Consider the following 26,412-nt stretch of genomic DNA (forward strand, 5'->3'; position numbering starts at 1 on the left):
AAAACTATCAAATGTAGACTATGTCGAGAATTGGCTGCTTCAGATTTCGGGTTCGGTTCAATCTGGTTGGCTGTGGTTTTTGCTTTTGTTTTTTGCCGTTAGGTATTGGTGGTCGGTTTGGTCGTGGTTGTGGTTCGTGTTCGTGCTCGTTGGTCAGCTGGCTTCTGAAAGGTCACGCAAAGTTTAAAATTCAAATTTTCCAACCAAATTTAATTGAAAGGCAAGTTCCTATAACCGTCAGTATCGACCCTCTATAAACGCTACTTACAAAAATAATTTGCCATACAAGAAATTGCCAAAAAAAACCATACACCCAAGATTGTTTTAATTTTCCACTTAATGTAGGTTATTATGCTTTCGCTTTGTTTTGTGTTGTCTTCACGGTGTAATGTTACTTGCAATCGCAAGAACTCTTGTGAAATCGTGACATGAAGTAACACAGTAAGTGGCAAGTTCATGTTTTTGCCAAAAAAGTGTAAACAAACACATTGCACCATAGTAGTAGTACAGCAAACAAATCATTGTTCCTACATGCTGTAACAGAAATCTGTTTATTGCAGATGCTACGAGTTGAGAGCAACACCAACCTAGAGCACCTCGAGGGGTTCACAGAGTTCGAAGATGACATTCACTTCGACTCTGATGATCCAGACTTTGACCATCGAGGATCACTGCATGACATTTTCTTCAGTGGTATGTCAATCACAGTTAATAAATAATTCATAATATCTTCTCTACAATAATATAGGTGTCATATATCATCAGGGCGATATTTCAGGGGGTGACAATACTCTGCAAAATATCAAAAAATGTTAATAGACCTATTTTTTGCTTTTTTTCACGTATGCCTTCATTTAAATTATTGAAATTTTGTACACATATTTTCTTTAGGATCCTCTATAACAAAATGTCAAAATCGTCGATAGCCATATACAAGATGCTATGTTTTTTTGGGTCATTTTGACATTTTGTATTTTTAAAACTTTCACTCAAGGCTTATGTGAGAAAAATGCAAAATGTGAAACTTTGCTTGAAAAAATATATATATATATATGTTAGAAATTCCCTAACTCGTAGAGAAACAAAAACACAAGTTTAGGCGGTACTTCTTTATTTCTCTAGAATCGGGAATCGAATGAATCCCTTTTTGATGCGTGAGAGTCACCCCGGGTGCATCTGCTTTTCTTCCAAAAGCCTGTCACCATACCTTCCACATTCTTCCCACGCTTACATCCCTTAATCATCTTATTCGCACCTCCATATGTTTTTAGGCGAGATGATAAACAGACCTTTATCTTTACCACGAATGATCTATTTTGACTAGTACAAGTTTAGTCCATTTCTAATTTACAATGGGGCGCCAGTAGGTGCCTGTGACATTCCGCACATGTCCAACGATAAGTTACAATATTATGGGACAACATGTTTTTTGCATTTACATTAAATAAGTTGATAAGTAATCCCATATGGCTTTCTTTATGAAAGCTCACATATATATATATATATATATATATATCAAAATAATGCGTTTTTGACCATGGATCTATTAACATTTTTTAAATTATTTTGCAAAGTACTATTACCCCCCGAAATATTTCCATAATGATATATTACACCCTATATAATAAATACACATATAAATTAATCACTTCGCCTCAACTAAAAAAATGATGTGCTAATTTACAGGAACACACTTTTGGCTTCTACCAAAAAATGTCCTTTGAGTGACAATACAATTTGAAAAGGCGCTTGTTACATTATGTATGAGGAAGCACCCTTTTTTCACAACATAAAAATAATTACTGCAACAATATATATTCAACCTTCATAAATAAAAACACAAAGAACTTTTATTTGTAAGTGGATCCGTGGAAAACTTCAAAGGAGACATGGAGCTGATGTTGCATTTACACGAATAAGGCAACCTTTTATTGTAATTTGAACCATTTTTATTGATTATTCCACACATATTTTTATGGACCTCGAGGAAGATTTATTAGTGATATTTATAAACAGTTAATGATAATTTAGCAATAAAAAAATTATTTATGACTAAACTTCCTTTGGTTAGATTATGTATGACGGGTTATCTTCTTAGCCGCACACGACGTCAATATTGGTTTAGCCCTTGAACCCAAACTGCATATTGTCACAAAGCAAATCCTTGCCCAAATAATACTTTTCCAGCTTGATTAAAAGGTTTTTCGTACCAAAAATGGAGCATTTCGGAGTCAGGAGGGTTAAGTTTAGACTCAGCGGTAGTACTTGGCCCTAAAACATTCAGAATCCCTATTTACTTGAAATATATAAATAGTTTTTTTAATTGCCTGTAGTACTGCCTCATTTTCATGCAAGCATTCCCCAAAATAAACAGCAAAATTGAAGCAATTTTTAAACCGACTATGAGTTTCTTAAAAAAATTCTCTACAGCTTTGCTCATTTACCCGTCTCTATATCACCAACTTGAATCGGGCTGCATATATACAGGGTGTAACATTTTATCATAGAGATATTTCAGGGGGCGATAGTGCTCTACAAAATAATAAAAAATGCTTATCGCCATGGTCGAAAATGCATAATTCTCGATGTACAAGGAGGCAAAGTTTCACGTTTTTTCTCACATTTTGTGTTTTTCTCACGCCGTGCGTTTTTTGTGATGGGCCTATTAGCATTTTTTAACCTATTTTACAGGGTACTATCGCTCCCTGGGATATCTCCATGATGGTATGCTACACCCTGTGTATGTAAGCCATGAACTATGAAAAGTCTTGAGATCTGAATTGTCCCTATAAAGGCCAAGTTATTAATATGCTGTTAACCTTAAGATCAAATTAATTTCTGTAGACAAAGAATGTGACCAATACAGAGGTCCGTTTCAATGGAAATTAGTTTGGGTTAAAGTTGGCACCACATTAATAATTTGAGCCTTAGTAAATTCTTGAGTCATGCAAACAGTTTCTTGCGTATTTCCCCAAAAAAGATTATTTTTACATATAACAAACTAGACGATTTTCCAAATAAATCACTCCAAACATCAAGGCTTTTCATATTTTTTCTTTATTTATTTATTTTCGTTCCAGGTCAGACGCTTGCATTCCGTGCCGGAGCATCTCTGGGTAAGTTTATTTTTCCTGTTCGGCAATTTTAGAACTAAGAATACAAAAAAAGGCGTTGTGCAAACCAATAACGAGACAAGTTTTAATTACGTAATTTATTGGCCAATTTATTCAAATGAGCCTTAACCTTGGTCCAGCGGCAAGGAACTTTTTAATTTTCTCCTTGATACCCACGGAAGTCATTTTCTGCATTGAAAAAAATATGAAAGTTTCGTTATGTAACGAAAACGTAGATGCATCAAGAAAGAATTTTGGGCAATAATATTCACCGGAAGCCTTGGCAACGTTTGCCAGGCTGCAAATATTTAAAAAATCGACACACTAACGACGGATAATTACGTTACGCAATTACTGGGAACACAAGTTCATGGATGTTTGCAGCTTTAGCGTTTTACCGGTGACATAATGTTATTGCATGCGTTTAATAACTCGCTCAAATTAGCATTTTATTCAAATTGAAAACTTTGACTTTTGCCCTTTTAAGTTGAAACCTACATCTTGACAGGCCTTGGCATTTTGCGAAACAACCCCCAGATTCTCTCCCATTTCCCCCCCTTTCTTCCGCTGCCCAATCTCTTCCCCCGCTTCAGATCGATATATTTTGCCGGTGACGGTGGATGGGTAGCTCTGTGACGTCATTACGGCAAGAGGGAGAGGGGGGGAGTGATGTTGCCAAATTTCTGTTCGAGATTTAGTATCAGTGACGTAATGAATTTTAAGGTCTAATTTAATTATTAACAAGAAGATGCAAATTCTCGGCAAACTAGTGCTCTCTCAAAGAGACAAAAATGCCGAAATTGCAGATTTTCTTGTGAACTCCCGCAATTTACGTGTTCGAATCAGTTTTCGAAGGCTAATAAAAAGAATCCGCCATTATATTCTACTCAGTTTAAACTCCCGAAGCAACAAAATGGCCGTCATTGGATTATTCAATGCTTTGTGAATTTGGCGTAGAAACGATACGAATAAAAAACCAGCTATTGCACCGTAGAGCATATGAGCCATTAGTGCTCCAAAATTTAGTGCGGCCATCAACGGTCGCCACTAACCACGCTGAAATATCGTCCATTTCCAGGCTAAATGGCCTCCAATTCTAGATTGATATTATCTTATATCGAATATACTCCCAAAACGGAACCCGAGAATCACAGACTGAGCCAAGTTCAACGAACTTTTAAGTCAGGCAGTGGGTTCTAACGAACGACGGCGCCTCTCCGCAGTAGAATTAGAAAATGAGGTTGACAGGCTTAATGAGGCTATTAAGCGTCGAGGAGTCGTACCCATCGTGTGCGCTTCGGAGGGAAGGTGCTTGCAGGGTTCCGCGGTAGAATGGCATGCTGAAACATCTTAGGGGGGAATCCAGAAGGGCCTTCCACTGGACAACCAAAGGAATGGCACGGGGGGATTAGAAGACACTTTAAGTGGGAACTGAGATAGACTAAAAGGGTCAGCTGGAGGAAGTTCTGTGGGCACTCTAAACAATAAAGAAACCAGACGGAACGAGAATTGCCGATGGGAGAGGAACGTGGCGCTGAACACTCACTTTCCTAGAGACAACCCAAGCCGTCTTTAAGTGACACGGGTCCAGTACAGCAAGACTGGACGATGGCTTGGGAAGTGGCGAACAAAGAAGGCATCGGGCAATATGTCGTTGAATTAACAAAAAAAGAAGGTTCGGAACCTGATAAAAAACATTCTAGGGCTATATTAAAAAAAAAGTTAATGACAGTTGCAAAAAACTTTCAATCTGATAGTACCACGTGGTGAAGTGTCGAATCCCAAAGTTGTTCAAAGTTCTGACGTGAGCCACCCGATGTTTCTTCTTTGCTGCAATTGGCAACATTATGTGTTGACGTCATATCATTTACCAAAAAAAAAACAACATATTCCTCTGTTTTTCATTTGTTTATTGTTGAAACACGTTTTAATTTGTACGAAATTTGACAACATTGTTGGATTTCACTCGCTTGTGGAAGGGATTCATTCTGTTTCACCCCAGATTCGCACACCTACTCCCCTAAAGTCCAGGTCAGTGTTCACGGGCATATCTCCGTCTGTTTTCCTATCGGATTAACTTTTATTATTTCATCGGGTGAGTCGTCTGATACCTACATTTTTTAACCTGGATCTGGGTAAGTTCTTAGAACTATCATTTGCTTAGTTATTGCAAGTTAATTGCTCCTAATTTAATGGCACGGAACATAAAACAATCAAAGCAATTTTCCTGTTAATCCGTGTTAAAGTTCTGATCAATCAAGGTTATTGAGGTTAATCGATTTTTTAATGTAAATTATAAAATTTAACTTAAGGAAAATAATGATTATTTGTGCGGTTGATGGAATGGTATATTATGGGAGAGGATGAGAAATGAGAGATTACGGTTATCTGTCTTAGTGGCTGTGAGCAGAAATGGCTATTTGAGCGTATTGTAGACGGTGGCTCCTCTTTTATTTTTGAGACTTGTGTGGATTTAAATTGAAGATAATGAGAAAGAGGGAAAAGGAATGGTGAAACATTGTCAGTTATATTACGGATAAAAGAGGTGAAGTCACATTGTTTAGCCTTTTTTCAATACTTGGCTCCAATCTATTAAAAACCAGTGCCTTGTGTCTTAATCCTATTTAACGAGCATGAAGAATTTCGGGTGTTACACGAGGAAGAACACATTTCACTTTATGTCGTAACGTACCTGAGTTCACGTAGAGAGACTTGGCTTAGAAATATGTATACCTGAAAGTAATTTAAAGTCGGTTTAGGTAATTCTCGAAGATGGACTGAAGCTTTTAAGTCAAAAGGAGAGGATCTTATTTGATTACGTAAACTAACTCGAACGACGCCACATTGGCGTTCTTTTGAATCGCGAGACGTTCTATTTATCCCAATGACCAGACATTTCTAGTATATTTAAACAAAAATCACCGAACGTCCTCAACTTCGCTCCTCAAATATTTGTTGTCCAATTTCGCGAATTCCACAAGCCTGATGTCCTCGGTTCTAGGTATACACGAATCGTTTGTTTATAATACACATTACGTTTGCATAAAATACAAAAACAATACAAACAAATTTTTTTCTGAAATTTCCTTGACGCCAGCGATATCAAATCAGCAAATAGCAGATAACATAAGATTACTTACTTAAACTAGTAACGTCATTTGCCTTAATGTGGATCTGATTTGGGAATGTATAAGTAACTCAATCAAAGGCATTCACGTGATACGTGACTGTCTATCGCGAGTCATTTGTTCTTCTGATTAACGCCATTAGTAGGCCGTGTATCAAGTTATAAACTCATTGTTTTATCACGTGCCGGTAATGAGAAGCACGTGGTGCGAGTAAGGAAAAATGAATTATGATTGTCATTATTGCCAATTGTTTTTGACAAACCAAAGGGAGAAATGAGAGAAAATCTTGCTTTAATCGCAGGATCGCCGAGAATTTCATCCCTAATTAAATTGTTTAGGATTACCAGTCCAATGGAGGATGATTAGGACTAAAAAACGGCACATTTATATGTATAGTATATTTTTGTATTTTTGAATTGTTGCTCTATGGGCATTCGAATCATACGTTCTTCGGTAGTTCTCGACAGTATTTCATTTGCCATAGGTTCGACTCCCGGTGCACATTTTTTTTTTTTTTCAAAAGATTCAAAATCTAACAAGAAAACTATTGACTTTATTTCTATTGGCCTCGTAAAGTTGGCGGATTTCTGTGGTAACGCGAAAAAAACAAAATTTCAGTTTAATCTCTCGCTTTAATCCCATGTTTATCACACATACATTGTTTAGAGTCTAGTAACATAATCAGTGATTTAGTTAATCAGGAGCTAATCAATAAATCAACGATATTACGTAGGATTAGGTACACTGATTACCAAAATAATCATTTGAAACACACGTGATATGAAAATGGAGTGGTAATTTTGATTTCAAGGATAATTTACATTAGGACAGGTTAATGATCAGCGGTAATACACATATATTACATGATTACTATTGTAATTGTGGGAGAAATATTTAAAATGTTAAAGAACGTTGGAGGATTAAAAGTTCTGAAATTAATTTTTACCATCTAAGCCTGAAAGTTCTATGTCCTTTATTGTACGTCATTTTGCTTAAAACACATAAAATTAGCTTCCTAAATAATCAGTGGATTGAGTTATTGATTTAAGAACCGTTTTACACTATCCACATTGTCTTTATTTGGCAATGAATTTTCAGATAAGAAGAGAGTTTAGTTCATGCTGCGTAATTAGTAAAAAAAAAGCACTTGTGATTTTATCAACAATGGTGGTCCGTAAGTATACGTTAGACTCTATGAAACACACTCATGTAACAAAAAGTGTCACTCGATTTCGAGTGCGATTCAAATCTGTTTGTAGGCACCTGCTTGCATCTATAGAAACATATCCATCAAAGACTGTTTAATAAACATAGACCGAGTTGTAACGGAGGTACGATGATGACTGAGGTTAAAAAATGCTAGTTTCAAATGGCACTAAAATCACTAACTTGTTTCTGAATTAACTTGAACTGATCTTTGATTTGGAATTCTGAAAGAAGCCCAGAAAATCGCATTTTGGCCCTAAATAAAACGTTATCAGCCATTGATTTTAACCAAAATACATAAAATATCATTACTAAGCTTCTTTGCGCAAATTACGCACAATTCGTGCGTCATTGCTAATTGCAAGACACAATAATTATAAGCAAAATAAAGGGTGATCGTTAAACAAAAACTTAAAGTAAGCGTTATAGTATCAGAGGTATGTCTGGAATCATTTCATCTGATAGGCAGATGTTTGACGGTAAGCAGTAAATTGCTTAATCAACGCCCTACGTTTACAGTACAGCGCCTACTGTGACGTTTTTGTATGGATCATCCGAGGTTTATTCGTTCATGATGTGCATATTCTTCTTGAATGAAAATTGTGAAAGATAAGAGGACATTATTAGAACTTGTTGATTGACCTTACTAATTGGCTATGGAAGCAAATAATAACAATATAATATTTTCATCTATTTTGAGGTTAAAAATAGGATTTTGTGTATTTTTATGGACTTCTTGGCGACAAGGACCGAAAACTGAAAGTAATAGTCATGTGCGTATGAAAAGGGGATCTTTAGAAAGTAAAATATTGTTATCATCTTAGATGTGGGTAGAGCATATGTAAAATGAAAGTTACATTATGTACGTATTATTGGAATGAACGTGTGGATTTTAAATTAGGTTTTCTTGTCAAAAAATATAAATGTATAATGTACGTAAATTTTATTATAAATTTTCCTTTACTTTTTGTTTTTTTCAACAGCTGGATATACTTCGGTCGTTAGTAAAAATGTGTAAAAAAAAACTTCGGTGAAAAATCAGGAAAATATAACTTTATTTGTACCGTTTGCATTTATGTATTTTTTTCTATTTTGAAATGGAGAAAGTTTTGCCATACCCAGAATCGAACCTTATACCCATAATTTAGCAATTCTTGATTTTACTCCATATTTCCGTTGGTTCGATTCCTGGTAGAACCAAAACTTTTTCATTAAAAAAATTTAAAAACCTGACTAACTTACTGACTCTATTTTTGTAACTATTTCCACGATTTTTAGACAAAATACAAAGCTGAAAAATTCAAAGATTATTTTCTTTTCTCTTCCATTGCGGAAACTTAACAAACACATGTCCCAACTAAGTGGTTGTGAAACATAATAACTGGCGACATTCAATCAGATAACGCAATAAGCGGTGTTTTATAGCTCCTGCAGCAAAGTCCTATGTGCAACCCAGTGGGCTGCAATGAAGCCGATCAATTACTGGGGCATAAAGGCTCAACCCACTCAAAAATAGAAATGCAGGCCTCACTATGTTGCATAAACAACACTCAGTATGCATTCCCATCGACCTAGTTCCTGATGATCAGGGCCGTAACGGGCGGGTGAACAGGAGTTTTGAGAGTGGGAATGAAGAAAGTGAGTCTAAATGGGAGAGCGGTCGTGAAACTGGTCCTGAAAATGAAGCGCAAACTGCCCTTACTCTAAGAAACCTTGCGAGTTGTGTTTTTGAGGAGGTTTTAGATGTAATGATTAATGAGACTGTAATAAAAAAACAGCTAGGGATTTCTTAATTTTACTTGTAATGAAGAAAGCTCTAAAATTGCAGAATTCGAGTAAACAATAACGAAGCGTTGTTTCGTTACAAAATACATGAAATATGGTTTATAAAGCAATAACACGAGGCTTTTTTTAAAACCGCTATTGACACATGCCTGGAAATCCATTAACGCTCACTCAGTCGATAATTTGTGACTATTTTCTTTTATCTTAGATTTATTGGCAAATCAGCGAATTTAGTGGCGAGCCTAAAAGGAATAATTTCTCCAAAAAAGTTTGCACCGGGTGACCTGACCTGTCTTAAGAAAAATTCAGTGAAATTCTAAAATGTTGAATTAATGCGTGAGTTACCATAAGCATTTACGTTGCAAAAGCACATACATTTAAATAAATCTTCGGGTTATGCTAAGTTAAACAGGACAGTGACATTCCTAGGAACAATGGAAATAAAAAGAAACCTGAAATTAAGACTGAATGTGTAGAGAGAAATAATAATTTCTCATCAGGAAATCTCCGTTAAATTACCGAGAGTCGCTCTTAAAGACGATGGTGACCCCGTAAGAACGAGCACTCTGTATTTTAATTAATTTTTTTTGTACAGAATCCCGTACGGGTTCAACACGTTACAAGCTTATCGGTAACAGAAACGGTTACATTTGCGGATTATTTGCGCCTTATTTTGTTCTACTTTCTCGGGAACGGCCTTTCAGTGGCAACTCGTCGGTTGAAGAGTACCCAAAGATTTTTGGATGTTTTTTGATCGGTGGTAAAGCTCAGGATTTTTATCACAGCCCGCAAAAGCATTTGTGTTAGTGTCAATGATAGTCAAACTTTTAACAGCTTTTTAACAGGTGTTTAATTTGGTATTTCTGAAGAACTAAGGTAGGAAAAGCCATTTTAGCATAACTTAAACTGTTCGGAAGTGCAAAAAGCGCCATATTTCATTCGTCAATAGTTCGAAAACACATGAAAATCTGTTTTTATCTCTTTTCGAAAAAAAATATTGAAATAGTTGTAAAAATTTGTGGAGACATCAATGGTGCATACAGGGAATACGATTTAAAATAAAAAAGTTTATAGTTGGCAGATTTATTGAGGCACCCCGTGCACTCGAATGTGTTATAATTTCGTGTCTCTGAAAGGCATCTTCTCTATTGAACAATTTCCTTCTGCGTAACCTCTTTCTCAGTATATGACTAGGATGTTGAACATTCTGGCCACACTGTACGACTTTTAATAGGTTGAGTTCCTCATACGACAATATTTTTTTCATTTCAGTCAATGAAATCAATAGATTAATGATACTGACTGCATTTGCAAGGCTTTTTTTAATTAAAAAAGTTCGTGCCATACCCGGAATTCGAACCTGCGCTGTTTGATTTAACAGTCCTTGATATTTAATGCTGTTTTGTGAGGTTCGCATCTCGCTAGGACGAAACTTTTTCATTTGATAAATGAAATTTCGATTATGAAAAATGTTAACTTTTTTCTTTTTCTAACACTTCAAAGTCGAATGAGATTTATTGCTGCTGTTAACAATGACAATTTTTACGATTAATTTTTTTAATAAAAAAAAAACATTAACTCGCAGGTACTTAAGCGAAATTGCTCCGCGATAAGTGTTGAGGTCCCCTTTTACGTCAGAAAGGATTTGCGCAATTTAAAACTGTTTGGGTCAGCATGCTAATAATTGGAAAATTGCCTTTTACAGGTTTAAATGACAATGGGAACGTTCTAGAATAAACTCGGGTGTTTTTCTCGTCCTCACATGACAATCCTCTAATCCAGCTGCTCAGTGACAGCTATGTAATCAGTTCAAATCTCATTGTTATTATTAATCCTAATTTTTTTTTAATTGTTAACAACTAACTAATTTAATTGCCTTGCGATCAGCATATTACATTACGTGAATTAAGAACATGTTCCGTCTAACAGCAACCAGCAATAAATCATTCGTAGTAATAATTAGATCTGCGATCATTGCAATTACGAAAGTCAAATAATAGTCTAGACATGATAATATTGAATTTTTCGTTTAATTTACGATCGAGATATTCGCACATTTAGGGAGCAAGCCTGTGAGATTTTAGGGAGGCCCCAGTCTACTTTAGAGTCCAGAGTATTGACCCGCAAGGGGGCGGTGAGGTGCCGCTGACGCCGCGACGCGTCCCGACGGAGCCTGTTAAGAGCACGCGATAACCAGGTCACGCGGCGGATACGTTCCGAATTTCGTAGTAAAAGCAATATGGGAGTGATATCTCGATGACCAATGAAACGATTTGGGGCTTTATCCAGGAGAGTGCTATTTTTAAAAACGTGGAAATTTTATAATGAAAATCAAGTTGGGGTCATCAAAATGGCGCAAAAAAAAACAGATTCACGACGGCGCAAAGAAAAAGAATTTATTATTCCAGACAAGCGTATTCGGAAGTCAGGGGCCATTTTGTTGTTAAGTCGAATAAGGCGTTTTTCAAAAATATGAATTTCTATTGTCCTTGACTTACGACCCAGAAAACATGAAAGGCTTTTGACTTCCTATTTTGTTCTATCCCAAACGTGGCATTCACAAAAAAACTAGACGAGACAATTTGTAACGGCCATTTTGCTTCATAACAAATATGGCGTCTTGTTCGAAATTTGACTAATTCTGATCTTAATTTTCTAAATTAATATCACTGACAATATGGCCGGATTGTTTTAGGCGATAGTTTTTTTGCATAGAAAATATGGCAAATAAGATTGTAAACTACCGTTTATCTCCTTTATCTTTGTTTCATTATTCGTCCTCTCAAAGTCACCATTTTACATAAATCATCTACATAACTGGCACCTCAGACAAGTCGTATCGAAAATCGCACTAAATTATGCGATAGTTTGTATGGGAATTTATTAGAAAAATTAGCATCTAATGAACGGAAGTGGACATGAATATTGAATATGGCGACATGGACATGCGAAGTAAATGTCGGTTCTATAAATGGCAAGGCGAGGTACCCACTATGCGCAATCAGACATTGCAAGACGCATTTCAGCCAACCTTATATGACTCTTTGTGTTTGAAAAGCTTCAAAAATGTCGGAACTTTAAAGGGAATAAGTAAATGCGTACAATAGAAATTAAAGATGAATGGAAAGTGGTTAATTTTGAGTCGTTTTTCCGTAAATTTTCGACCCAAAAAAATGACTGCTGAAACGTGTTTTCTGCCTACTTGAGAGCATTTCATTTTTAAAGTTGTCAATAATTAATTTTTTTTCGTTTCTCTAGAATTTTCGTTTTTTCGAACTAAAGTAAGCAAAACGGCCGCCAAAAAATTGCTTTGCACCTATTTGAGTTATCCGTTTTGAACGTACTCCTCGCCATTTTGACGAACTACATCGGGGTACCGAAACCGACAAGCTTTGCTTTAATAGCTTTTGGTTTTTAACCTGCCATTTTAAGCATGTGTACTCTACAAGTGCAGTCTCTTTTTGACATTACCGCCGTCTATCAAAATTGTCGTAAGTTGAAAATAGCACCCTATTCTTTGACAGAGAGCAACAAGATGGCTGCTCAAATCAAACACCACTTTTAAGAGTGGGCCATTTTGATGACCTCACAGCCATTTTCTCACGAGCAACTTTCTCCCTACATGGGGCCACACAAGATTGACGATGTGTTTATGGCAGATTAAATTAGAATCCTGTGCCTGGTTAGTCTTTGCCCTGAAATAGACCAAATTGCGTGGCGATAATCGAGTGCATACGCTAAAATGATGTGAAACACTTTCAGCCGAGGTCGGCCCGAATGTTGCGTAATACGCCACACACACATACATACACACACACGCCATTACCGACGCTATTTTAAGTGTGTCTAAAGCGGGATCGTATATAATATGCAGTCAAAAGTTTGTAGAAAATGAAATTGAAAACTGTGTTATCAAAAAAAAAATCGGTTGTAGACCTAAAGTTCAGACCACCTAATATTGAGAAATTTAGTTATTGACGAGGGCACTGCGAGACGTCAACAGACCGAAAATAGCGAATAACAAGTCATAACCTCAAATGGTATTTTATGTGAAAATTACTCGCTATTTTATATTTGTATTTTTCCCGCTACGCGTCGCATTTACATTTGAATAATGAATATTCTAGACGCTAGAGGACGTTGGTCAACCCGACGCGAAACATGTTTCTACTCATTGGCTTCATCAGACATGTGTGCGTGTAAAAACGTACGCACGTGCGAATGAAGCCTGGAAAGGCTGCAAGGTAAACAGGAGGAGGCCACAAGTGGATATCAACGCAGCCTTTTGCGATTAAGTGTTCATGGCGAAACTGCTCTGTGTGAACTCATCCCCGAAATTGGGGAAACTTGAGTGTTTAGAGAACAGACTTTGCTGATACCTGCTGGCGGCCCTTTCTTTTTCTCCATACGTTTAGACCTGTGCAACAGACACATGCTCGATGAAGCCAATAATTAGAAACACATGTTGTATGGTCGGCCAACGTCCTTTTTTTCATTACTACTTGAAGGCTCATTACCACTAACTTTCCTACTATAATGTTCATCTCAACCAATTTTTCCATTCTAAAGACCATCGAAAAATGGCGCTACTACTCATGACGGTCACGAACCATCTCCCAATTAAGAGTCTCTTCATTAGTGGTCTTTGATTTCTTGTTTGAATCTTTGATTGTCCAGTCTATTTTCGCTTTGGTCCCGTATCAATTTCATTACTTTTTTTTAATCTTTCAAGTGACGTGGAAACACGAGTCGAAGTACCCATATAAATGTTTGCTTTCAAGACCAAAAAACGATATTAAATTATAGTAATAAATTAATTATTGTTTCTTTGTAATTATCTCTTTACTTTAAAAAAAAATCAATTTCCTGTCTTTGTTGATACGGTGGCTCCAAAGCACAGATATAATTTAGCTCGTCTTTGTTGAAAGAAGTGATTAGGAAAAGGAGAACGATATGCATGTATGGGTGTTGATCAGCTGATGTAATTTTCTTCGTATTGCATTTCATGGTGTTTTTGACGCAAATGTACAAGGAATTTGAATGGGGATTTCAGAAATAAAGGCGTGAAAAACAACTTTGTTGATGTCGTTTTTTGTTTGTGTACCAAAAAATCTTATTGAATGTCGAATGCAAACTACATAGAAATGTTTTGGTGCATACCAGAACACACAATTATCCATAGTTTTTTTCATTGTAATTAGAGGTCGGAAGAGTCGTTAGGGTGATGTCGTGACTGAGAAGTTTTATGTATTTACGCAAAAAATGTGTTTTTGTAATTTATATGCTCAAGGGAATTGACGTTCATAACTCTGAGTCTACGAGAAATTTTATTCCGAATAAATTAAAGGCGAAAAGGGATAGTTTTATTGTCTTTGGCATGTCCGAACACAATCACGTCATATAATAAATAATTTTTTTTAAGTCCTTGTAGAATCAATTCATTAGTGATTTCAATCAAGGTAACAATAGAGCAAATATCCCGATTTTTTACAAGTGTCTGGCCTCATTGTTGGCTTTTGTTTCAAACAGTACTCCATAGTCCATAATTAATTAGTAATGGTGCTTCGGCTCTGGTTAAGGCAATTTCCAAGCAAGAGAAACACACTGCACGCTGGCGATAGAAATAAACTCGATGACAACAGTACAGAGATCTGCTAAAAAGTGTCACATCTGACAGTTCTACTTGATTTATAGTAATTTTAATCAGTTAATATATGCTGTTCCAACTTATTAAAAATCACGTGGTGCTGTGGAAATCAATTGCATGTGTAAATAATGGGTAATGCCAGTAAGCGAATTTAACATATGCATGAACGAATTTAGAAATCTAAGAAATTTCAAATTTTAATACGCATGCGTTGCATACTTGCATCAATATTTGACATAATGTGGTTAAAAATAGAGAGAGGCAAACCAATTGTTTTCTATGGTACCGCTCAGTTTTTTATAGATCGGAATAGATTATACGTTTGAATAGCTGTGCTAAGTTTGGTCAATTCAATCGATCAGTTTCATTTCTTCTGTGTTGCAATGTCCGTTGATTTTCCAAAGCTATCAATACCAATAACTCAGCACTTACCACGATAGTTTTCCAAGAAATGTTTCTAATTTCCAGCAATGTTGTTCCAACATTATTGGTTTTTCATGAACTTTTCGAACGATTATGCGGAGGTGCGACAGCGGATATTGATTCTCGACTGAAATTCGATATCATTTCGCATCAAAATTATTCATAAGATATAACGTCTATAATTCAAAAAATACAGTAATAACCTTAAAACAAATATCCTCATTACATTTTCGATTTTTAATGACTCGCTATTTGCAATGAAAATTTTGGTACTCCTATTTCTCAGAACCCATTGCAGTTAATTAAAGCAGATGCCTCATTAAATGAATTAAAATATAATCCTGTCTAATTACTGTTGTTAGTAAACCAGGATGCAAAATGTTAATCATTATTTGCGTTGACGATCATTAACTTTGAATCAGTTTATGACAAAATAAATTACATCTTGCTGTCTTCGAATAATACTTGTGTTGTGTATCTAGTTGCGAAAATAGCTGTGCAGCAAAAAATTTGATGATGAAGTTTCAGGGGTGCGACAAGTGGTTTTCGCACAATAGACCTCTGAAATGAAACCAGAGAACACCGTGGATTGATGATCGAGCTAATAAGGATTGAAACTGTCTGTAATTATAGAGTAATTGCACTTCTTCCGACCCTCCTGAATATTATAAAAAAACGTTATAAGGAGAATGGTAACATATCTCGACAAATTTTACATACTAGCGAAGACACTGTTTAATTTTCTGGATGAAAATTAGTGGAAAACGATGGAATATTGTGAAATAACAGAGAAGTGACAGTAGGAATTTTTCGTGATGTGTCAAAGGCTTTTGACAGTGTGAACAACAACTTTTTTCTAGTCAAGTGGGAGGCTATAGGATTAAGGGCAGTTTTAACAGGGTGGCGATTTTTGACCGTGAAAAAGTGCTGAGAGGGGAATATAGCATTCTATATATTCAGAATAACTCGTATGCTTGAATTACTCACAAAATTGTGAGAGAAAATACCTCTTTCTGATTGATATCAGTAGTATGCTCGAATGAGAGGGACATGAGAGGTTCATTCTCTGTCTCGATTATTCTCCTAGGAGCCTCTAGCTCCTTAGGAAATTGAGAATCACCTCCAAGATGGTTCCAGTCTTGTTTGCCTTGTGTCTCGAGAGTCAGCCCATAGCTATTTTCGTTGTATATCGATAATTTGGCTTTTCTTGGCGGCTCCGAATTTAAGTTTTAGCACGTGCATCCATTTCTGAAAATTCCCTCCCTGTGTATTTAGGAGATCGCCATTGAAAAGGGCGTTTCCCTCTCTATTTCACTCGCGCAAAGCTGGCGCCATTCTTTATTTATTGTTTATTGCAGATCATAGTATTTTTGATCATTCCACGTGTGTTACGAAAAATACTCTATCTCCGCCTCACACCATATTCCACGTCAATCCTATTGTTCATTCCCTTTTTAACTGTCTCTAATCCTACGCAAATGCCTAGGATCAATCAGTGTCATGTGCCTTTCTATACCCTATTTTTAGCACTCTCCCAAGTTATTTATAACCGAAATGCCTACGCTTTATGTATGCACAGACTGGGACTGTGACAAATACGTACTATTAATAACCACCTATGTCTATGATGTATTCAAAAGAAATCTTTGTTTATTGCTCGCATGTAAATTTCTCTTTTAAAAATTGACCAGAGTCAGATGCGCATTGCGGAGGTCAAATCCGGCTGACACCTTGAGAATTTTTGGTTTGGAACAATACAACATTATACCCGTTTATCTATCTTCAGACGCAAGTCAAATAAGCGACAATTAGAACGCAGTTTTTGGTGTTGTATCGTTAGTTATTAAGCACTCGCTTTATCTAAAAGAGATTATGCAATTGTTCACCTTGTGAGTAACCAAAAGAAGGAAAACAATGAGGAGAAATAGGACTGCTGATGCAGTCGAATGGCGTTGATAAGGCGTATAGAAACGCTGCTTGCTCCGACTTCGGAGCTCAAATTATATTCTTAAGAAGGTGAAATAAGAGCGTGATTCGTGCTTTCTGAGATGCGAAATTGCCCGAGTTACAAAGAAACTGTTTTTAGCGAATATTTGCCCTATACGCGGAATAACCCACGTCGGTTTCACCCATTGGATGGATATGCTACGGTCGTGGACCGTAGATATTTCATTGAAACCGCGCAGGAACTAAAGCTAACAAAGGCAAAAAATCAGTTCAAACTGTTAGTGGATGGAAAGTTTTTAAGTTTGGTACAGACCTGGCCATTTCCCCGAGCAACGAACAATGCGACGAACCGAACGTCGAGTGGGGCATTAATTTTTGACGAACGCGAACCCCTGTGATTTGAAGACCTCTTTGCAGACGTGTATCTTACCCCTTTGTTCGGCGTTGGATTCGTTGTGCCGCCCATTATTCTGGTTAATTCAGGTTAGCGCACGAACATCGGACAGACCTGTCAAAACCCTTTTTTTTGAACGGGACAAGGTCATGTATCCATCACACAAGATGGTTTCCTCGAAGACCACGAATTTTGTTATTTGCCTGCTTCGCAGACTTCTTATGAAAACTGGATGGAGAAAACTGATTTGAACTGATTTAACCTTGTGTAGGCTTGGTTCTTCGCAAAGAAATAACGGTTTTTCCCAACCCCCTCAAATCCCTCGGAAAAGTCCACAAAACACATCTGCTACAGCTTCAAGCCGCAAAAATGTGTTGTTTGATTGACGTAAATGCAAAAACTTCTCCTGAATTCTAAATTTCCAATGTAGTCATTAACTTCTGGAAAGCTCGCCTGAGATCATCGTTTTTTACGAGTGAAAATATCTGGGAAAACGCCGATTTGGCGTCATAAAAGCCTCAAATATTTTGGTTTCGGCCCGCCTAATGCGTATTCGTCGGAATTTTTGATCTAATTTCCAAATCACTTTCTAATTTGAAATTGGGTTGGAACGCACTAAATTAGATCTGTCTAGAGATTAGTGCGTCGTGCACCGGTTTCGGGATTACGTTGCTGCTCTGTCGGAAGTAATATGTTATCATGGAAACACGGCAAATTCTATATGACGTGTGTTCCCTAAGTACATAATAATCAATATCTCGTCAAGTACCAGGAATGATTAAAAGTTCGATTACTATTAGCAGGTCTATAATTATCGAAATTCCACTGACGAGGCGCGGCATATGCATTTTTATTTATATATGTGGTGCTAAAATGGTGCCTGGAAAGTTTGTTGGATAATTTATACGACAAACATTCCACAAAAAGCAATTGTTACAAGGTGTTATGTGAATTTTAAATGCATATTACTGCAAATCCTGCAAGTATGGTAGAAGCTTGTAGGTGGTAGCGACATCTGTTTGAAATTTGATAGCTCCGACAAGGCCTTGATAGTTGTCATTGGAACGTCACGTTCATTTGGAATAAATGCCAGTGACGACGAATCTAGCTGTTGCTGTTATAATCACAATAAATTCCGATGCAAGCACAGTTAAAATTGCACACGTTTCAAATTGCAAGTTTTGTCGTTCTCAATTGTCATTGTCATTTCGACTGTGTCCAACTTTCTGTTACGTCGACTACGTCGTTAAGTGGTAGTTCGGTTGGATGCCCAAAATTTACCTTGCATTTTATTATCTTCCTTAACGTTACATATTCGTAAAATACGGATTTTTGACCTCATTTTGAACGTGCACTTTGTGTGAAAAAAAAGCTGAAAACACAGGTGAATATTTCAATGATTCGACGATTAGATTGACGATTTGATGATCTTGGTGTCGCAAACTCAAGGAACTAGTCAGCAACGTATTTCCTCTGTTTACCTAGACGCTTCCGATAACAAACTTGCCACGATCGATTTCTCAGTACGTTCTTACACGTGTCTGCGTTCAATATGCTCAAAGCCGCAGTTTATTTCGGACAATTTACACGGCACAGAAGAAAAACCCGCTGACAAACATTTCCCAGGAAAAAAGGATTAAAGAAGAATTGGAAAAAATCCCGCGACGCGAAAACACCATAAAAATGGGTCGTTTCGCAACTCTTAAATAGGCGAGAAAATTCTTCCTAGATGTAATGAAAATAAACGATTGATAACATCACTATAATGACTAAACGTTCTATGTAGAATAATTGTTTTTGTTTACCATTGTGAAATGAGTCAAGTACAAGGTCAGCACGAGTTCCAAATGACTACGAGAAACTAGTAAAAAGACCCTTAAAACTCTAATGCAAAATAATTCCTAAAATTGCACAATTGCAGCAGGGAGAACGGGCAATTAGCTTAAATGTGCAATAAAACGCGCATGATTTTGGAACTCCGTCCATGACTCGTCAACATACTCATCGTGGGTGTCACTACATGCACGAATGGATGTAGTGACCGGATTTATCTCGAAACGAGGTGATTAAGCCTGTATTCGCACTATTTTCACAAACGATTGATGATGGAATTATTATGTAAACGCTGCTAATAACTACCGGCAACATTCTACTCATCAATAAGCAGGCACAATTTACTCACCTGCAGAACGTGCTTTTACACTCATTCTGTCCAAAAATGGACAGCTTCTCCTAGCCACTCATTCCATACGTCGATTTTGCCACACGTTTCAGTATCATTTCTTGCTTGATTTTGTCAATTGTCTCCTTTATTTCTTGACTATTTACGCTCAATCTCATTCTCCATCAGTCTTATCACTATCAATTTGAACTGGTAAAATGGCCGCAAAACAGTCGTCAAAGTCTTGACGTTCGCACAAACAAATGCTGCTCACTGCTTTGTCATATTTACGAGGTGACTTTGACAGTAGCATTTCATTTCATTGAGTGACGCAACTTTTTTTCATTAACGAACGCAAATTGGACGCTGTTTTCACTACAAGGCCGGGATAAAATGGCGATAATTTTTAAGTAAAAATTAACTCATAATCGGTCATTTGTTCTAGACATGTTCTAATGATTTTTTAATAAATATGTATGTTGTACAAAGACGACACTAATTGGCGTATCGGTGTCAGTGAAAATAAAATTAATTAATCTGCTGCTCGTATTGACCAACATTGGCATTGGGTTTCAATAAACCAGTTAAAGTGTAATTTGTTCTCTTCGAGTGTGCATAAAATTGGATGGCGCCGTCTCACGACATCGATTACAAAATACGATTTATTGGTTTAGGAAGATCAAGTGGTTTATTAAATTAAGATTAGGAAATATCTTGAAGTATCCCCATGCTCGAATTGAAAATAATTGGAGCCAGATGAGAACGCATTTCAAATTCCCGAAAAATGTACTGTACTTGTCAAAAATGGTTATCGAATTTGTGGCAAACATGACATATTTCTTGGGTAAGGCAATGTTGACACACGAGTGAAAATATTGTAAGGTTATTGTTGAATATTCGGAGATATTTCAGGGGGACGGCGGCATAGCAGTTAAACAATGTCGAAGATGATGGATGCATTTGTTTGGATATTCAAATTGCATACTGAAGCAGAAAGGCTACAACACCGCACTTGACCCTTGTCAAAAATGTGTCGCACTTGATACTTGTCAAAAAATGTGCCGCTCTTGACACTTGTCAAATGTATGTCAGACATGAGACGTATTTTGAGTAAGGCAGTGTTGGCACATTGTGAAACTATTGTGAGCTTAATGATTAAAATTCGAAAGCTTGTTTAAGAAGATGGCAACATCGCGTTTAGATTTGTTTTCACAGATAGTTATTGCATTTTCACAAAAACGAGTTGCACATTGGGAAAGCAATGTTGCCACATTATGTGCTAGTTAGCTATTAACTGACAATTGCGCAAAAAAAGGCGCTCTCTAATTGAACATTGAAAAATCGTCCCTTAAGCTATCAACAAAGTGCAAAAACCTTCGATAAATCCCGACAGTTCTTCCAAACCAAAGACAAGATTGAATCGAACTCTGGAACGTAACGTTCTCCTATGTCTATAGTTGTGACGTCAAACCTCCTCCTCCTCCTCCTCCTCCCGCTCCCCCCCTTCTCAGACGCGTCCACGACCCGCGCACTGCATATATACGAGGAGAGAACCAGTCGATTTTCTAATGTTTCGCGGTCTGTAGAACTACGACATCGAGGTATAATAAAGTCGCGAGTCACGCTCATTTGAAAAGAAAAATTGTGAAGAAAGTTTTTGGGTGCAAGAAAAGAGGAGGAGCTTTTCTTGGATTATTCTGCTTTTGTTGGTGCACAGTTTTTGAGGAAAAAAGTGAGTTTTTTGTGTCTTTTGGAAAGAGTGAGCTGAATGAAGAGTTTTAGTTGAGGTTGAAGCGCAGGGGGATATGAGGGGGATTAATGGGTTTTGGGATTTTTTTTCCAGTAAATTTGGTATTTTTGTAATAGTAAGGTGCGAGAAAGTAATCAAATTCAAGCTATCCTAATTGATGTAAGTTTCGTTGAAAAAGTGAGGGCAATTTGCCTTAAACGAGAAGGTAGTTCAACACCAACAAAAACCAAAATTATTTTATAAAATTGTGCGTGTTTAACTGCGTGCAATACTGCTTTGATCAAGTCCTTAGTAAATAGAATTAATTCGTCCTCCGCCTCAAACCTGCTATATGTAACGAGTGCCGGACAAAATTGCTTTATTTAAATTATTGCGTTCAACGTCAGTTATTGCCAAGTCACTCATCAATCCTTAACAAATCAGTCAGGTCCAAAGATATCACTCAATTGAGATGTTTTATGTAATTTCTCTGTTTCCAGTGAGTTTGTGCTGATTTAAATTGCTCGTAAAATTGCTTAAAGGTCGAATTTTCGTTTTCACATCGTAATACCTTTAATTGACACGAGACACCACCACGTACCACCAAAACAATAAAGGCCTCCCTTTCAAGACTTCCGAAAAACGGCGTCGTTCTACAACCTTACACCTATGCATTAAGTACCATACCTAGAAGGTCAACGGTAACATTATGGTATCAGACAATGTTGGCGATAACAAATACTGTAAATTATCATGGATTTGCAAAGCACTAAAGGAGTACCGCGTCATTGAATTTATTTTCTAAAAAAGTCAACGACTCTACAAGGAAACTCAGTTTAACCAGATCAAGACACACGAAATATTACGAAACACCCCCAAGGTCTCCATTGTTTGTTTACCTTTACAGTGCAAATACCCCTATTGCATGTTACCTTTCTTGCGGCGTTTGTGTTAAGTCGTCGCTCGCTTAAGTTCGATTTCTGGTTCGATCGAGGTCTTTGGGTCTTCGAACCGCCAGAGCTAAAATACGCGTTAGCCCCCGGGTCAAAGGCCCGAGTGAGGTCCAAGAAACGCGCACATTGTCGAAGTCAATGACTGAGTTTTGCTATTATTGTTTCAGTACCAGCGGAGATGTCTTTAGCCAGGGTTCACCATCCAGCTGACATCCACTCGAGTCATAGGTGAGTGTGAAAGTAGAGTTGTTCGGGGGTTCATCTGGCCTGAAGGGCCGGGGTAAGGCGCCGCCACCTTTATGTTCGAAGAGTGTACGACTTCGTTCAAAGTTCATTCATCTGCATGATTCAGAAATTTCGTCGAAGGGAAAACGTCAGTGATGGTTCTCTGCGGGATGTTCAAGATTGTCAAAAGTATGCCCACTATGGAAGGGCGCCAAGTATAGTAATACACTTCGGCCTTCTACGCGCACGCGAAAATCTACTTAGACACTCGGCTAAGAGTCCAGATAATGACTCATTGCCTTGACAAGTGACATTACTAAATGGGCAAGAGCTATTGACAGATTTTTATTTAATCTGGACCGTCTGGGAACCCCACACAATCCTGGCGATTTTGTGGGGTTCCCAGAACGTCTTTGGGATGAAAATTTCATCGAGCGTGTTGCAACTCGAATTTTTAGAGCTGTTTGCTTTTTCCCCGTTTACATAAAAAGCAACAGATTTTACCCGGATATTCGAGGCTTAAAAAAAAGAACAACAAAAAAACCAATCTGAGGGTTTTCCCCGTATCAATCTAATATTAGCTGCAAATTGCGTTTCTGTTGATACACCGAAAATCGCTGACGCAGCCTCTCTTCATCGTGCGTAGATTTCTCTATCAAATTAAAGAACCAATAATTTTCAATTCAAACCACTTTCCTCTGGATTAGATCCACCCATGCCACAGACATCCTGTTTGCTAAATTTGAGCACAGGAAATTTTTATGTAATCAGGTACGACCTTATTCATATACGCCGCCGTCAATTAGGCCATCCAAATCTTTCAATAAATAGCGAGTGGCGCACTTGAAAGAACAGCAAACCATCAGACATTCAGCGGCACACGTTAACCTCGTGTTTTGATGTTAATCGGAAGCATTTTCTACTATTATAGTGAAATTTCGAGGTTGAACTACATTATTATTTTATTATTAGCATGGTTTACTATTAATACGTCTCCAAGCAACTGCCGTATTTTTGGATTTCAATGCATCGTTGGCGCTTTGTTAATCGTATGACGTCGAAGGCTGCAGTAAATATTTTTAATAAGAATACACCGTAACGAAATCCACTTTCAAACAAATGGCTGGCGCCCGAGCAAAGTAACATTATACCGTTGAATGTGCATTTAAAGGTTTTGTTGAAAGGTTATCCGGAGGGTTCAACCTGGGCTTCGAAAAACCGTTATGGATAGTTTTTAGGCGGCCCTGGAAAATGCCACTAGAACCTTAAAATAACGACAATGAGCAGTAATTAGCGGTTGGGAATTTTTTGTGGATTTTAGTAGAAAATACTTCTCGATTTGGTTGCGGTTCAACGATGGTCGGGTTAAAATATTTGACCGATTATGAAGGTATTTGTGTCAGTCAATAAATCCGCTACGTAGGTTTAGGAAACCCCAATTAGGCGACCACTGTGGGATAAAACATTTCGCAGGAAGTGAATATTTCCTTCAAAACATGGTGTTTGTTTAACCCAAGGAAACGCAATGCCGTGATTAGGCATTGTTTAAAAAAAATTGAGGTCAGGCATGGAAAAAAACGCAGTAATATTTGAGCAGATGACGGTGCCCAGAGGGTCCCCGAAGGCCTCTGAGTTAACAGTGACGCAATTTCTCTGAAAGCTTCCTAACTAAAGAGATGGCAACGTTGCGCTTAGCAATTGTTTCAAAATTTGGGAGGACTGACGTCAGACATGAACAAACACTCAATGACATTCGAGCAGGCAGCGTTGCCAGGCGGTGCTGGAACACTTCAAAACTGCCTGTTTTTCCGCTTATCTCTGACAAAAATATGTCACAGTGAACCTTGGCACCTCACCTGCAGAAACCAACGAATTCACGAAAGTCGCCTGTTTTTCCGTAAATGTCAATTTGGTGCAATTAATAGTATTAACACCGCATCGCGGATGTATCCACTTAGACCGCAAGGTGCCGCCACGCTACTTATTAAAATCGCATTAGAATGGCGGTCGTTTGAAAGTCAATTATCGTGTTCCTTTCTGCTTTTGGTGACATCTTTTTGTTGCCGAACGGCAAGACTGGTTCGCGCGATAATGAAATTGAGGGTGGTTTGACAAAATTTCGTTGATTACAATAGATGGCGCTTTCACTGCTCAGTCGAAACCGGGAAGTAAAAGTTGTTGATGGCCGAAAAATGTTAATTATTGCGCAATTAGGACTGATAGACAAATCTAAATTTAGTATTTCATCTTTCTTTTCAGCTCGCTGGCATTGAGCCACAGCTTAGAAGATGTCACCTCTTGGGGCTACAACCACCCTGAAGCGGTTCTCACCATTGAGGAGTTGCGAGATCAACTAAATTGCTGCTTCACTTGCGGGGTTTCTTGGGCCGAAAGCCACGTTTCTTTGGATTGCTGTGAATGCGGGGGCTACGCCTTGGAGAGGCCCTGCCTCAAGTGCGAAGGCGCCTGCGGAGCGGTATGGAAGAGGGATTTGAGCATGGTAAGCTAAAGTTTTCTACACGTGAATTCGTGTAATCATTTCGTCTCCCTTTTCAGTCTCACGCCAGTGGTAAAGCCAGATGGTCCGGTGAGTGCAGCCAACCCCAAAAACAATGCTCGAATTCTCCAGTGTCGCAAGACTTGAGTCGCCGTTTAGAGCGTCTCAGTGCCACATCATGACGCCATTTTACCCTTTAACTGAATTCTCTAAGTTAGGACTGAGCTAGGTTAATCACTCCTACTCGCTAATACAGGGAGTTTATTTATATTTAGCTTAGGATTGTGCGTCGACATTTTTTGGCCTCAGGAAATGGACCCAAATTCCCCGTTGTTGTTTTACATTAAAACCAAAATTCTCTCGGTAATTTCAACATTACCCCTAGATAAGTCTTAGACTAATTATTAATAAAAGCATAGTCTTTAATTGCCGAATTTGACCGAGAATATCACTCTTGGACATTCCTATTGAAATAAATGTCTGTGTTGAACCAAATATGCACACATTGTTTAGATTTTGGACTAATTGAAGACTGTGTATTTCGCTTTAGTAAATTATGAGTTATTATTGTGTATCTCAAGGTTGAAGGTAAATATAGCTAGATATTTGTACTTTTTTAATTGCCGAAAAAGCATTTTTAATGTCTTCTATTTGATACATTTGAGTACAGAATTATATCGAAGATCTTGTTTTTGTATGACTGAAAATTATTGAATATAATGTGTACCACTGTATTCTTTAATAAATAAATTACGAAACGGAAATTTGTGTAGGAGATATTTTGAGATCAGGCAATGTTTGTTGATCCTCAAAAACACTATTAAACCATATCCCATCCTGGACAAGCAGGATTATTACATCGTTCGTTCTGACTATCGTCACAAATTAGAAAACTAAAATGGACCACCTGTTTCTGAGACCTCCATACATCTTTACAAATTACCCTTCATGAAGCAACAGTCCGTACTACTTCGGAAACGTTGTAAACAAAACATAGTAGAACCCCAATTCAAAGGTTGATTCAAACTTTGTCTAATACACTACAAACCAGATTTCTACTTACGTGCAAACTACCAGAAGTCCATTTGTGTATTGAACTCAGTCCTGGAGGGCTCTGAACGTTCATTCCCACAAAGGAAGATATCAAATTGATGAGACACAAGGTTATAAAGTCATTTACATTTCACGTTGAGTCTGATATGAG

At 37.5% G+C, this 26,412-nt stretch overlaps 1 protein-coding gene across 3 annotated transcripts; it reads left to right on the forward strand.

Annotated features, from left to right (window-relative positions):
• Window positions 1–97: 97 nt before the first annotated feature.
• Window positions 98–25,972, forward strand: Pino (Pinocchio). Of its 3 annotated transcripts, none has more exons than XM_066404076.1 (6): window positions 98–441; window positions 561–693; window positions 3,081–3,116; window positions 22,654–22,714; window positions 24,971–25,211; window positions 25,268–25,972. In XM_066404076.1, the coding sequence occupies exons 2-6, from the start codon at window positions 561–563 to the stop codon at window positions 25,388–25,390; spliced, it is 594 nt and encodes a 197-aa protein (XP_066260173.1). In that variant the 5' UTR covers window positions 98–441; the 3' UTR covers window positions 25,391–25,972. The 3 variants fall into 3 exon arrangements, with proteins under 3 accessions (XP_066260173.1, XP_066260090.1, XP_066260241.1); XM_066403993.1 differs by having other exon boundaries at window positions 102–215; XM_066404144.1 differs by having other exon boundaries at window positions 112–171.
• The last annotated feature ends 440 nt before the right edge of the window (window positions 25,973–26,412 follow it).

This window comes from Euwallacea similis, chromosome 1 (assembly GCF_039881205.1).
Source record: "Euwallacea similis isolate ESF13 chromosome 1, ESF131.1, whole genome shotgun sequence".
Taxonomy (NCBI): domain Eukaryota; kingdom Metazoa; phylum Arthropoda; class Insecta; order Coleoptera; family Curculionidae; genus Euwallacea; species Euwallacea similis.